Raw genomic sequence first — 16239 nt, 5'->3', positions numbered from 1 at the left:
ATGTGGTCTCCTTTCAGAGGGGATGAATCCGATTCCAGGTTATGTTCAGTCAGAGAGAGAGAAAGGGGGAGCGCTCACAGAGCTCTCTCCAGCGTTTTAACACAGCTGGATAGCTGCATCCCTACTTTTTTGTTTCTTTGGTTTTACTATGGGTGAATGAGCCCTTCTGAAGTCTCCATTGCTCCACCAGCCGCTCGCGCTCAGTAAAACTGAGTCGGAACCTCTTTTAGAGGCTGTACGTGTGACGTAAGTACGTAAAGACGCATGATGTGGCCAGAAGAACTTCAGCTAAAAGTGACCGACACTCCAGTTTTTAGAATGAATATATTAAGCTTAGCAGGGATGGTGGTTCCAGCACACTGGTACCATTAAACACAATATTTTATCCCTTCTCCACTCAGAAATGCTTCTGCATTCAGTTTAGAAACTAAATAATACTGACTGCCGCTTTAAAGAGAAGATTTTACAGCTGTGAAACAGGCAGTCACTAGAAGGATAATCATCCAGTGAATTTCACAGTGTTGTGAAGGTCAGTGTGCAGGCCGGTCAGCCACTGTCCCGCGCTAATGATATGCTTTCTTTATCATATGACCTTGGCTAGTCACACAGCTGAGTTAAGGGGTGCTGCTTGCTGAAACACAGAGTAATGACTCTGTTTTACTGGGAAACACTGATGTGTGAGTGTGTGTGAGTGTGTGTGAGTGTATGAACTTCAGGGTTGAGTTGGGTAGTCTCTCCGCAGGGTTAATTAGCTTTCTATCATATTGCAGCTGAGAGCCCTGGGGGGACAGGAAAAGCCTTAACCCTTCCTTAGCACTCACATACCCCACTCGCACCTGAGCCCCAGCCAAGCCAAACACTGAAATCAGCAGCAATGAATCAAGTCTAAGAAGTGTGGAATTAATCCTCCTAGACTGATCATGGCATGCACAGCTAGAAATGTGCTTGTTTACACTCTGCCCTCTACATATGTACTCGGATAGTTTTAAAAACGTATGTTTTTTTTTTTTTTTTTTGGTCCTCCGTCCACAAAAAAAAACAAAAAAAACTCTAACATCGAAATGCACTCATGTTTTTGGCTGAATCTCAAATACCTTCTTACTACATAGGCATGACACATAATAAAACAATAATAATAATAATAAAAAAATAAAAGATAGCATTAGATATCAGATTTTTGTTCTATACTGTTCTATTACAAATATATAGTGTTCTGTTTAGATTTAAAATCCATAATTTTATAACTTGCATAGTACACTACTTAGGGAGTAATTCCTGTCAATTGGGACTGAACCACTGTGTGTTCTCTATTCTTCTTCTGTGTGTTCTTCTATTCTTCTTTAATGTCTTTCTTCATTACAGCCTCATGCGGGGCTATCATGCTTATGCAGCAATTTTGTCTCTGTTTATTTTGTATTTGTTTTGATATTTACTTATAATATTGTAATATTATTGTTAAGGTTATTTTTTAGCTTAACCATTTATGTTTGCAAATTTACTAAATATTAAATATTTTAGTTTAGTTTTTGTTACAGTCTTTGTAAGAGTTCACACATTTTTTGTAAATCTGGTATATGATAAAAAAATGTGTGTAAGCAGTATATTCTTGAAATTAATACAATATTTATTTATACACACACACACACATATATATATATATATATATATATATATATATATATATATATATATATATTTTTTTTTTTTCATGTATATACTCTGATACATTATTATATTATTTTAGGGCCATATCGCGCATACAAATATTTGAAAGCCCCCCTAACCTAAATAATATATCAAGACATATTTAAGCTGCAAACACTGCTGCTAAGCTTTATGCAGTGCTAAGTACAATTTTACACAGAAAACAAAACAATACAAACAAATTTTGTCTCTGTGTGGTCAATAATATTATAAAATATATATATATATTTTTTATTTCCACCTTTAACAATATCCAGGTAGGGTTGTACATAACCTTTGTTTAACACCTCTTTTTTACTTTTTGTAGTTTATTGAAACAGAGATGTGCTACACTTCACACAAAGCATCTTGAAGAGCACCAATTCTCAATGATTGCTTGCCATATAAACAAGGTTCTTAGCATTTACCAGCTCTGCTCTAATAACAGTCACAGGAATGCAATTTCTAATTCAAACTCTTTATTTTATCCTAAAAGTAAATTACAGTAAAGTAGATACAGTTGGATTCAAACATATTTGATTAGTATTTTTTTGTAATGTTGCCTCTGTAAACAACCTCAACTGATTTGAAATTAAGCATTTAATACTTTTAACTTTAATTCCGTGGGTTCAAAAAACTACTGCATTAATAAAAAGCAAGAAAATTCAGTGAGACCTTTGAGAGAACTTTGGGAAGACCAAAGGAAAAAATCTTATTCTTAAAATTGCCTCTTTAAGGTCTTTGGGGGGCTTATTAAATAGGGGAATCCTGCAGGATTGCCCACTGAAGTGGCCACTGACTGGAAGTAAAAGGCAGGTGTTTCTGATAAAGTGGCCAGTGAGCGGAATTAGAAGGTGGCTGCTTCTAATAAAGTGGCCAGTGTATGAAAGTTCACTGTAGGTGTTTCTAATAAAGTTATTAGTGTGTGAAAGTTAAATTTAGGTGTTTCTAATAAAGTAGCCAGTGTATAAGATATTTAGAACATTTGCCCTAACACAGTAAAATGATTAATCACAGCTGGTGGTGACTAGGATGGCAATAAAAGCTAGTGCGACACAAAGCCTCTATTCTGCACAGTTCCTGGAAAATTCACTGCTGTGTGGGTGTTTATTGGCGAAGGGTGCCAAGTGTGCCATCCTGCAAATGTAATAAACAGAGGAGGATTATTCTCCACACTGAACAGTCTGACTGTCTCTGCCTGCTCTGTTACAGTCCCAGCCTTTGAACAAAAATGAGGCTACTGCACATAGCCTGCATGCTAACATCTGGAGCTAACATTAAGGTTCTTATTAAGAACTCAAACTCATGTACATGTGGTGGCTTTATTGATTATTTTACAAGAAACATTGGTCAGCAGAGAATGGTTACCAATATGGTTAGCACAGAAACACTACCTAGGACAGTGGGGGTGGTCAAGGGTTTTACCCAAGGGCACAATCCAGGAGTAGAGGTCAGTCTGAGATTTGAATACTTGACCTTTCAGTTTCTGGCACACTCTGTGTACGGTTAGGATAACAGATAATGAGGATGGAGTAGCATAGTGGTAACAAGCTTGCCCTCCCCATGGCAGATGGGTTCAGAGGGGTTCAATTCTCTGAATGGACAAACCCAGCATACTAAGGCATGACTTCTATGTGCATCTACAGTACCAGACATTCAAATGTAAAGTGCTCTAATGCTTTTTAGTGTCTTCCTGAACATTAAGATGGTTTATCCTTCTCTTAACATCACCAGTTGAGGTTTTTGATTGACATTGGTGTTATATAAGCTAATGTCTGTGACAAGCTTTAGATAAAACATGGAATGTCTTTAGCAAGCTTTAAAAGTCTGGGTTTAATCTATAACAGCTTTAACAGTGCAGTATGTGCACTGCCTTTAGCTTAATGCTAACAGTAAAGCTACCAAACATTGGGTTTAGGTCTTACATCGATTATTTTCTCATTTCTGAGAAGTTTTGAGTTTTATAGATTCAAATCGTGAGATTTAATAGCCACAGTCTGCTACTGACTATTAGCATTGTTTTAGCAATGTCAGCATTACAGGTTAAAGGTTGGGCAGATAAATTAAGATATTTTTTCTCCTACCTTTACTGCAAAGATTTGTTCTGAAGACCCTGAATATGTAAATCAGGGCAACGTATTGTTCACAATAATATCTTTTTATGATAATATCTTATCTTATGTTCAAAATGATTAAACAAAATCAGAATTATATCTTGAAAGTAGTCTATTTTGTATTTGTTTTGCTATTTACTTATAATATCGTAATAATATTGTCAAGGGTTTTTTTTTAGCTTAACCATTTATGTTTGCAAATTTATTAACTATTGAATATTTCAGTTTAGTTTTTGTAAATCTAGTATATGAAATAAAACTTTAAGATTAAACTGTGTGTGAGCAGTATATTCTTGAAATTAATACAATATATATATATATATATATATATATATATATATATATATATATATTGTATATATATATATTGTATATATATATATATTCCACAGCCACCTCCACCAACACACACGCACAAACACCGCCCTTCTGTGACCCTTCTGCCTGCAGTCTAATCAATTCAGAGCTGCAAATGCAACCCTTCTGAGCGTTTACATACCGAATGAGGGAAGAAACAGTTTGCGGCTATCTGTGCATCTTGTATGTGACAGGCGGAGAGAGAGAGAGAGAGAGAGAGAGAGAGAGAGAGAGAGATTCTGTCAGGAATATTTTTTTTTCTACCAGCCCACGCAAAATGAGATGTAAAAACACTGTGTATCAATATTCAATACTGCTGTGTCTGAAAGCACAACTTCACACAGTACCACCCACAGCCCCATGCGTCCCAATGGCTGCTTCGCACTCAGAAAAACAACACATACAGAGACACGAGTCAAGAAGAAATATGACACTGAAATCTCAAAAAGAAACCCGTGTGAAGGCCACGGTCACTTGATACTTTTCCTACCACAGGCATGCACTCTGCAGTTAAACAATTGTATTACGATACACTGATATGCCACATGTCATGGGATAGAAACTAGTATTACGTCCATGACGTTTGTCATGTCCCATGAAAGCTAGAGAATGATGTATGGGGTCCCCTGCTTTAAATGTGAATGTGATTTGACGTTATCTGTGGTTGGTTATGCCTTCTATGGCTTATACCAGGTAAACACAGGAATAAGCAAAATACCCACTCTAAAATGGTATGTCCAATTCATCTTGCATCCACTATCAGGCTGATAACACCTCATAACTTATACAGATGTGGATGTTCCCAAGCTGTTCCCTGAGGCAACGCTTAATTATTACATTACAATACATTACATGTCCAAAGCGACCATGGTCAAGTACAAAAGTAATAGAAGTTAAAGGCAAAACATCTTTAGATAGGGCTTAAAGGAGGTCGAAGGGAAATAGTGGGATAGAGGAGTGAAGGAGGGGAAGAAGGAAATGAGGTTAGAAGTAGTTAGTTTGTTAGAGGTGTTAGGAGAGTAAGTGCTCTTTGAAGAGCTCTGTCTTCAGGAGATTATTAAAGATAGCGAGAGATTCTTCTTATCTGGTGGTATAAGGTAGTTAGTTAGAGGTGTTAGGAGAGTAAGTGCTCTTTTAAGAGCTCTGTCTTCAGGAGATTATTAAAGATAGTGAGAGATTCTCCTGATCTGGTAGTGGAAGGTAGTTTGTTCCACCATTGGGAAACTCTGTATGAGAACAGTCTGGATTGCTTTGTGTGAATGTTTGTTTGGTAAAGCGAGGCGACGTTCATTGGAGGAGCGCAGCGGCTGGGAGGTAGTGTTAGCCTTCAGGAGTGAGTGCAGGTAGGAAGGTGCTGTTCTGTCACCTTGTAGGCGATTGTAATGGATGCATGGAATTCACGATTTCACATCAAATTTCACATCATTCCTTAAAAGGCAATGCCTGAATGCTTCTTTTTTAATTGGTGGAATCCCTTTCAGAAAACACATTAAAATAATGGGGTACACTCCAAGACCCTTGGTCTACAGGTAAAGCCTCATTGTCTGTAATGTATTCAAAACTCCAGCTGCCTACATCCCCCCACAAGGCCTATACAATTCTGCCCCAATCATGCTTCCTCTCGGGCATCCACTCCGTCGCCATGGCAACGCAGGATGATTGAAAAGCAGAAAACCCCTTTTGCGCCGACCCCCTTTAATCTAACGACCCCGTCCATTATTCACCATCCACACGGGGGCGGGGCCGGAAGGACAGAGAAAGGCATCTGTGTGTATGCATGCACGCGCATGTGTGTAGGACATGGTAAGGGGGGGCGTTGGCTCTCTGGTCAGATGACAAGACCAGTCAGTCCAAAAATGACAGATACACATTTTTTATAATGATTTACTAAAATATTGTGAGAAACTGAGGTTGAAAAATTGGTTAAGTAGAGGGCTACATGGGCGATGTGGTAAAAATACTACATTCAACATTTTTACAATTCACGATTAGGTCAGTGTTCTTTAAGCACTACAGATATCCACTAGAGATTAAAAAAATAATCAGCTGTGCATCAGATTTTGATATTTCTGTAATTAGCTAATAGTTAAAACTAAGAGCCAATCAGATCGTATTTGTGAGTAAAAGATTATGGGCATCTCTTTGTGAGGCTTCTCGGTCACAGATAGCCGCAGTTACTTGTTCAGGAGTTACCGCCCATTAAAATCTATAATTTTGTTCTGTAAATTGGCCTCAACTTCATCAGTCCAGTCAGTCACATTTGTCACATATGCATTGTACATGTAAAACGAAATATGGAACAAGCTGATTAAACACCACTACCTGGATACCCATTTTGAGACTACATTACCAGCATAGCATTACAGTTAGTATCAGAACACTAACTGGATAACCCTCTGAAGAGTACATCACTCAGTACAGTGAGTAGCAGAACACTAACTAGATATCCCTCTCAATGGTACATCACTCAGCCCATTACAGTGAGTATTAGTACAGAAAACACTGCAAGACACATTTTACCACCAATAAAAGGACAGCAGCGACAGTCAGAAAGTTATAAAAATCATGTACGGTTGATGGTTTATAGCCCTGTCCTCAATTAGTATATACTACTTACTAAAAGATGACCTGCATTTGGTTTCATCCCCCAACACGCTGATTGGAGCATTTCTGATATCCCTGATATGCTCCGAAAAACATGATGATAAACATTTGCACAATATTTAACCAACTCTAACTACGTGCCTAATTACTCAACAGTGAATTAACAAAGACAAAATATGCTATGTGTCCTTCTGTACATTGTAAAACTGTAAAAGCCATCTGACTCAAATCGCAATTTTAATGGGAGATAATGGGAAGATGCTGATTTCTCGTATCAAGGGTTTAAATATTGTGATTTTAAAACACTCTGTGGAAGTACATATACACAGACATGTCAGAATAAAGTTACGTTAGAACAAAATCTAGAGTATCCCTTTTAAATGTGTTTTTCTCACATAATGTACACTCTAAAAAACAGAGGTACGATATGAGTACTTTTTTGTACTCGAAGGTACACTCTTTATAATTGTACCCTCAAAGGTACAATATTGGTCTTTACGGGGTCAGATTTGTTCCCTCTAAAGTACAAAGTCATTTCTAACAGCAATAAGTACAAATTTGTACCATTTAACCAGCCAAAGGGTACATTCAGTATTCTGCATCACTGTACTAATGAACAGTATATATTTAAATTGCACATTTTTTATTTGAAAGCCAGACAATTTTGTATCATCAAGTTTTTGAGCCATATTTAGTTGATGATAATGTTTATAATCTTTATGATCTTTACTGCCACAAAAACCATGGGTACAAAAAAGGACTTTCACTGAAAGGTACTTTTTTGTGCCTCAATATAAGGTACAGCCCCAGCGACAAGCTTTGTACTCTTTTAAGTACAAATCTGTACTTATATTTCTTAGAGTGTAGTGCAGAATGGGGAAAGAGCAAAGGTGAAGGCCATTGATCAGTCAAAGTAAACTAGGCCTCTCTGCAGGAGATAAAAACAAAGCCAAAAACAAAGTTACTCAAATCACTTAGCACTGCACAACCACACACACAAACATGCACCACCACCAAGGAGAGTGCATACTTCAGAAAGAAAACAACCCATGGAGAAAGAGAGAGAGAGATAGAGAGAGAGAAAGAGAGAGAGCGAGAAAGAGAGAGAAATAAAGGGACCTCGCCCGGAGTGATCAATTAGCAACGTCAGTAGATCAGCCAAGGCCATCCAGTTCCAGGCCAAAACTAAAACCACACACACGTACACACACATATGCTCAAAGGCAGATAACGGCATGCGAAAAGAGCAAAAAACTGAGGCGTTTAAACACAAGCAGTAAACACCAGAGCTTGTGCTCTGTCATAATACTGGGAAATCTGTTCCCCAGGCTAAGTTCACATGACTCATGGAACATGTCTCCAGTGACTAACTGAGGGAGATCAACTGTTTCACACAAACTGTGGAGTGGAACGAGAGCCAGACGCTAAATCCGAGCATGCTAATGGCTAGAGGAAAATGATAACGGCAGGCTTTACCAGCCACCTATCCATTAGCATTAGCATCTGTGAAGAGACAAATCAGGACTAGAGCCTGAAGTCAATAATGAGTCTGGCACCTAAGACAGACCATCATTAGGATTGGCCCAAACAGTGTGGCGAAGCCCCTGAATACTGGAATACGTGAATACTGACTCTTAAAGCCTGCGTCTCATTATTCACGAAGATTTTAGGTATGCACTATATGTACAAAAAATGTGATGCTGGATTTTCTAATAAATTAAGTTCCTAATGCAGCAAAATTCTGAATAATGAACTGGATTTCATTTAATTCGCGATTTGTTTTTACAATTGCAAAAATTTAAATATATTCAATATATTCAAATATATTCACAAAATAACATACTATAAAAACATACTACACACAACATGTAGCCTATGAAGGGTTTATGCAGGATCCCTACACTCACATCTACTATGAGTCCAAATGTTTTTGTGGACACTCTTAATGAATCCAGACATCCCAAGTTGCAAAAATGTATTTTAGAGAGGTACCCTCGGATCTGGACTCATATATATATGCATATCACATTACCTTAACTCAACATGCCTTTTTGCAATCATTTAGTCCCCTGTGGGCAATGCTAAAATCACTATTACATATTGTACAGCGGGCAAGACTTTCATTGTTTTTTACTTTTACGAGACATGGATATACTTTAGAGTAGTCAGAGGTGAAATGAGTTTGGATAGGAGCCACGATACTCCTTCTCTTACTCCCTGAACTCAAAAAAAAGAACACGAAAAAAGTCTGTGTCGCCTGCATGCGCGTTTGTTTTCACTCTTGGGCCATTCGTTCTAGATTCTGGGAGATTTTATCTGACTTGCAGGCATCTGGGAGCTGTTACTGATATGCGGTAGACTCTCGCAACTTCCAGGAGACTTGAGAGGTCTGTAAATCTTACCTTATGACAGAGATTGGCACAAACCAAAAATCTGGCTTGAGCAAACGTAAAAATAAGAAAATTCCAAACATAAAAAAATACTATATTTTAAAGTCAATGCATCCTAAAGAGCAACCTATTTGTCATTAGCCCTGGTACGGTATATTTCAGACATAATGCTTTACCATTAGCAGTAAATTAGAGTGCAATTACAGAGTCAGCTACGACACACAGTTCTCACAAAGAGCCTAACAAAGACATAAAGAGGGACATGTACTAAAGCCAAATGCGCTCGTCTCCGTGGTCTGTATAATAGGTCCTATATGAAGGCAGAAAGAGCCTCTTCAAATATTCACGACGGTGCATTACTACAATTAGCCTACATCTGCGGAGCGTTCCATTGTCTGCAGCAGACATGCTGTGAAACTATTAATGACAGTATTATAGCTGCGAGTTAGAGCAGCATCCTGACAACAGATGATCTGATAATGACTAGCACTGCTAGTTGTTCCTGTATGTTCCGCTAATGTAATGAAAATATACCATAGGAAATATGCATATGCAACATACATACACTACATGTCTTAATGTTTGTGGACACTGCATCTAATTAATGCATGTGGAGCTGTGGAGCAGTGTAATGATGGTGCTCCATCCAGTACTTTTAGGATGAGTTGGGAATGAAGTGGAATGGATCATCCAACATTCTCAGCTCACTAATAATACTTTTGTCGCTGAAAGCAATCAATAGCAATATTTAAAAGTCTAGTAGAAAGACCTCCCTTGACAGTAGAAACTATTTTAATAACCTTAATTGCTAAAGAAACGATAATTGAGCAAGATTCCCAATACGTTTGTCCATACAGTGTTGAAAAAGTGAGAGGCAACATTTGGGGGAATGGTAGCAAAAGCTTCAGAAAGTGCAAACTGACTTGCATGTAAAAGTGTAAAGATATTAAGACACTCTGCTGGAAAAAACAGCCTTGCCCACATCAGCTTACTTAAGATGTTTGTAGTGCTTATCTCTTAAACATCATAAGGAATGTTTTTGTATGAGTTTAATGGTTTAACTTATTCTTCTTTATGGACCATACTAATCAACCAGAACAACAAGATGGTCCATTTAAAACACCTAATACCTAATAAGGCTTGTGAAGTCCTAAGTTTAACTAGTTGGCTAAGATTAATTAGCTGGCTAACACCAGTTAAACTAGCTGGCTTACTAATTTAGGGTAGGTTTCTGCCCAATGACTAGTTTTCCAACCTTCAAAGACCAACACAGAACATTGAAAATCAACTACCCACAAAAGCTGGTTGTTGCTGGTAAGATGATGGCCAGCTCAAGTTGGTTAAGCTAGATCTTCTGGAAACCAGCTTTGTCTGAGTTTTAATGGTTAAGCTGGATGACCAGCACAATCAACCTGACCAGAATGACAAAGCTGGTTGACCAGCAATACCAGATTAAAGAGTGTGGCTGGCCAACAAGACAAACATGACAAAAACAATACTCTATAAAGTCCATGCTTGTTAACAAGCCAGTCCAACAGGACCATACTGATCAGCATGAATAAGAAGATAAACTATTATATCCCTGCTCGTAAACTAGCCTGACTTATTTGACCTATTTGACCAGCATGACCAAGCTGGTTGACCATATAGAGCAGTATGACCAAAGAGGCCATGCCTGTTATCCAATATCAGACTTAAATGACCAATCTGGCTGTCTAGCAAGGATAGCATGACAAAGGTGATCTGCTGTCTTCTGGCTTCTTAATTAGCCAGACTTTAATGACCAACTTGACTAGCATGACAAAGTTTGATGTCCAGCCAGACCAATTTAAAGACTGGTTCACCAACAATACAGGTGCTCTACCATCATGATAAGATGATTTTTTTACAAAAATGGTTGACTGCCAAGACCAGCTTGATCACAAAGACCAAGCTGAATAACCATAACTAAACATTCTAAAGATAAACAGCAAAACTGTCTAAATCTAGTCTGGGGTTATTGGCTGTTTCCTATATTGACACCCATTTCTTCAGACATTTTTGGTCTGATCTCATTGTTGGCACCCTGTTTTATGTTTTAGTGCAATGACAGCCAATTTCCCCTGGAGAGAGTCTCCGGTGAAGTTGTGAATACAAAACTCTTCCTAGAAATGAGTAAAGTGACAAAATGCAACAGAAAAGATAATAAACTGACTTGGGCCCCTGTTGGTAAACTCCTTAGACCTCAGTTTAATAAAAACTAGATGACTAGGAGTAGGCCAGTGACTACCAGCACAATCATACAAATAGCACTGGAGTTACCAGGAGTTTGCTAATCCCAATAAAGAGGTTGCTATTGGTAACAGCATAGCAATAGACGGAGTCCTGGTACTTGTGTCATCACTCCCATGTGTTCATCCCTTCATAAATATGCAGATGCTGAGTCTTACAGTCTGTAGACTCACTGTCAGCAGAGTGAAGAAAGAGAGAGAGAAAGAGAGAGAGAGGAAGAGAGAGAGATGATTTCCCATCAGCCGGATGCAGTGATCGATAGAGCGGTCTGACAGCCCTATAGGCAGGGATCCTCTCACCAGCCTTCAGCATAAATCTCCAGCCATTATGATCCAGCAGTCCATCAGTGGCTATAAAACCCCGGCCTAAAAAAAACATCTCTACCCACATTACTCATACCTTCCACTCTCCTCGCATTTCACCTGGCCTCTCAATCATTATAACAACAGCTTATAACAATGTAATAACAGCACTTATAAGCTTGTCTTGGCCTGCAGAAAGCAACTGAAGGACCAGCGGTGGAGAACACAATGATATATACTCACTGGTTTAGTTCCACATCCAGGATGAAGGTCTGGCCGAATGCTTTCACCTGGAAGCTGGTCTGGGCCAAATGGTCCTTCTGTAAAGGAGACATCACGCAAAGCAATGAACCAGTCAGTTATTTTGCTACAAGCATTTAAAAGAGACAGGGAAACAATGTTACTGTAATTTGACATTAGAATTAGTAGGGATACATCGATAAGGGAATTCCAATCTGATGCTGACATTTGATATTTTTACTCATAATACTATAGATACACATTCATAAAATGTAAAATAAAAATGCATTTGCACTGCAAAAAACAAAATATAAGTATTGATCATATATGTGGCAACAGTTATACAGCTCTTAACTAGGGGTGGGCAATATGGCCCTAAAATAATATCACGATACTTCATGGTATTTTCAGGATAACGATACTCTTGGCAATATGACAAAACACTGAATTATTATTGTATATATTATGATGTGGCACACCTCTAACTGAGATATTAAAAAAAATACAAGAATTTTATCAGATTTGTAACAAAAGTCAATGATCCAGAATGTCATGATACTAATAATGCACTCCATATATCGCTCCATATATCCAGGATTAAAGTAAAATAAATGATACTGGACAGATATGATCTGTCTCTATTAGATATATAATGGGGAATGAGAACAGTGTGAATTTTAATTTTGCTAAAAACATAAAAAAAAAATTTAATTGTGAATAAAATTGTGATAATTAGGGGTGGGTAATTTGGCACTGAATGCAATCAAATCCTCACAGCAACGCTACAAAATCTAGTAGAAAGTCTTCCCTAGACAGCAGAGACAATTACTCCAACACAATAAGGAATAAACTCTTTTTAATATTCTTTGTTTTAGAAGATACAGCATAAGAGTAGGTGTTCCAATAGTTTTTTGTTTATATATTTTTGTATATATGTATGTAGGTAGATGGTGCCAAGCAAGCCAGTATAGTGGGGTCCTGGGTGATGCTAGTGTTTTTTATTATCAGGTCTTTTCCATGTTTGTCTAATTCTATTCTATAACCGTAGGTCCTTTTCTACAAGGATTAGACAAGGGTGCACTATATACTAGGGGTGTCACGATCTCGATATTTTATCGAAATCGAATCGAAATGAGGTCACGATCTCGAGTATCGAAGTCAAAAAGAGGATCGACGATCCCTCCCGCGCGCGCTACGCAAATAGCGCAGCGCGCTACGCAAATGGCGCGGCACCAACACAGCGCATCCTATTCATTTAAATAGAGATAGCCACTGCATGAGCGCAGTCGGCGGGAGTGTGATCACTGTTTTTATCTGTCCAACGGGGGAGGGGGGGCGGGGGTTGGGCGCGCAGGTTTTGTATCTGTATCTAACGGAGGGGTGGGTGCGCGCAGGTGAGAGCGTGTGAACTCGCTGAAATGCGTGTGTCAGTGTGACTTGAGAACACTGACTATAGATCACAGTGAGGTGGATTAAAAATCTTAAACTTATAATTGACTACACCTGTTGCTTTCCATTGAATTAAAAAAACATCTTTCTCTCAGATAAAGTAAACACAAGCGTGTTTCTGACTAAAATAAAAGCTTTTCAGGAGAGATATAAGTTATGTGTAAATATTTATAAGACAATACCCACATCACTTATCTAACCAGCCTGTACTGATTTCTGCCCCCCAATAATGCTTTCAATAACCTCTTGTAACCCCTGGGAGCCAGGGGTTACACTCTAATAGCCTTTAATAGTCTTCAGTAGCCTTTAAAAGACTTACCTGGCGGCCGTGGTGTGTCCACTAAACTCCGTAGTTATAAACATCCTGAGGTTAGCAGCGCGCTAACTGACCTGTTTATAATGTAATCCGAGCAGTGCCTCCGTGTCGGCTGTTCTAACCTGCTGCTGTTAGCTGCTTGGGCTGAAAGATGAACTGTAGTGAGCTGTATTATCCGGTTAGTGGGGTTAAAACCTTTATTTGTTTACAGAAACAGTAAAAACGGACTGGCTGAGCTCTGTAGCCCGTGGCTGGGCTGTACTGAAGTAGTGACTGAGTGAAGAGAGCGGGGCTTGTGCTGCTGCTGCTAGTGGTTGGATGAAGAACTGCAGCTTCATGTAATGAGCAGTTTCACCAGCCATCCACACACAGCTCTGATAAACTGCTTGTTTTAATAGTGCACACTGTTGCTACCAAAAAAAGTCACTAGATGGCATTACCATATATATCTTAATAAATAATAATAATAATATTTATAATATTTATAATAATAATAATAATAATAATAATAATAATAAATATATTATTTAAATTTTATGAGGCATAAAATAATAACAAGAAAAAAAAACAAGAAAATCGAGAATCGAATCGAATCGTGACCCTCAAATCGAAAATGAAATCGAATCGAGGATTTAGAGAATCGTGACACCCCTACTATATACTGTACACTCTGTTCACGATATCTCCACATGTTTGTGGACATCCCTACTAGGGCTGCACAATATATCTCTTTTAAGCATCGTCATCATGATGTGTGCAGGTGCTATAATCATATCGCAGGACGTGAGATGTCACTTAAGGCAATTAAATCAAACAGGTCATGTTGCAATGTTTTGATTCTTGACACAAGAAGTAGAGACACAGCGCTGTCTCTGTGTCTGTGTGAGTGACAGGCTGCTGCTGCCTGAGAAGTGTGAGGGAGGGGCAGGAGTAAACATGAGGTAACCACATGGCCTCCATCCACATGGTTGGGCACGTGCTTGTAAACGCACGTGTCGATAGCTGTGCACCACAGTCCAGCACAGATTTGCAGCACAGATATTTCCAGTTACAGCAGAATTTATGCTTTTAACCCTAGAAATCACTCTTATTTACCTTTTAAACAGCCACTTTAATGCCTGATTAAAAAGCCGATTACTGTTGTTTTGCTGTTTTTCTCTGGTTTTGAGAGCTCGGTGCTGACTCAGCTCTTGATCGGTCCGGATGCGAGACAGCACACGGGTTGGGGTGGGGCTGATGATTTCATGAGCTTGCATTGTTTAATATCGCGATATAGTATCTAAAAAAGAACATTTGCAATGTAAAATATTTCCAATATCGTGCAGCCCTAGCCCCTACTGATGAATGCATTCATCTACATTAAATTGCACCCACTGCTGACACACACACACACACACACTCACACACACATATAATACAGAATAGCCATCAATAGGTAATATGCTTTTAGGAACTCCAGTTCAGGTGATTTAGCTAGTTAACTGGTTAACTTTACCGCAGTCCCAACTACAAAGCATGATCCTGTGTTTAGCTCTCCAGGAAGGGTCAGGTGACCTAATTGTTTTGAATTCATGGCGAGCACGCTCTGATGCGCAGGGCTGGTGGCGGTGCGACTGCACTGCTGGTTAATTCAGCGTGCACCGTGGGCCCATATGGCCGGGGCATTATAACAGTCCCCTTAGGGGAAAGGAGATGCGTTCACCTCACATCACATTGTTCTCATTCTGCTGTTTGAGTTCGTGGGTGTGTGCCTTTGTGTGTGTGTGTGTGTATTTGGTGAAAAGAGGGGGGGTTTGATCGAAGTGTATGGGGCAGAGTGGAGTCCCAACCCTAATCTAACATCTCCCAAAGGAGCCACCACGGCTACCCCGTCCAAACCCAGCTCAGCGGCCTTCAGTAAAAATGAGGACGGCAGGTTAAAAAAAGAAACGCTGGGAGGAGGAGCGGCAGGCGAGAGAGAGAGAGAGAGAGAGAGAGAGAAAGGGAGAGAGAGAGAGGAGGGAGATGGGGGATCCTCCACACACTTCACCCATGAATGACCCAAGAATGAAGCGAACACCCTGCCCCCTCCCAGCTTATTTCTGCCCACGTGCCCAGAAGGCACACCCCAACATCGAGAATCTATTGTCTCGGGGACGAGTGTGTGTGTGTGTGTGTGTGTGTGTGTGTGTGTGTGTGTGTGTGTGTGTGTGTGTGTGCGTGTGTGTGTGGTATGTGCTACCTCTACAATGGCAGCTTACAAGCACGAGCACATGCACAATTTGATGTCTACAATATATGTTTGGTATGGTCATACCAAATGTAAATAATTCATAAAAATTAAACATACTTAGTATATAATTTGAACGAATATAAAATATAGAAGCCATACCTTGGCTACATACAATACACCAAATATTTTGGTTTAAACTGATTCCAATTTTAGCAACAAATAATTAAAATAACCAATAACATTACATTATTACATACAAATACGTCATTACTTAATAGAGGTGGTCGAAACGACTAAGATA

At 39.0% G+C, this 16239-nt stretch overlaps 1 protein-coding gene across 3 annotated transcripts in view; it reads right to left on the bottom strand.

Annotated features, from left to right (window-relative positions):
* adam22 (ADAM metallopeptidase domain 22) overlaps nucleotides 1-16239 on the bottom strand; it is a 157646-nt gene that overhangs the window by 126180 nt on the left and 15227 nt on the right. For all 3 annotated transcript variants that reach the window (XM_049464556.1, XM_049464559.1, XM_022662664.2), the window contains exon 3: nucleotides 11965-12041. In XM_049464556.1, the coding sequence (XP_049320513.1) occupies nucleotides 11965-12041 (77 nt within the window). The remainder of the gene's footprint in view (nucleotides 1-11964; nucleotides 12042-16239) is intronic.

This window comes from Astyanax mexicanus, chromosome 1, assembly GCF_023375975.1.
Source record: "Astyanax mexicanus isolate ESR-SI-001 chromosome 1, AstMex3_surface, whole genome shotgun sequence".
Taxonomy (NCBI): domain Eukaryota; kingdom Metazoa; phylum Chordata; class Actinopteri; order Characiformes; family Acestrorhamphidae; genus Astyanax; species Astyanax mexicanus.
The sequence above is the reverse complement of the archived record's forward strand: the minus strand, read 5'-3'. Positions and strand labels throughout refer to the sequence as shown.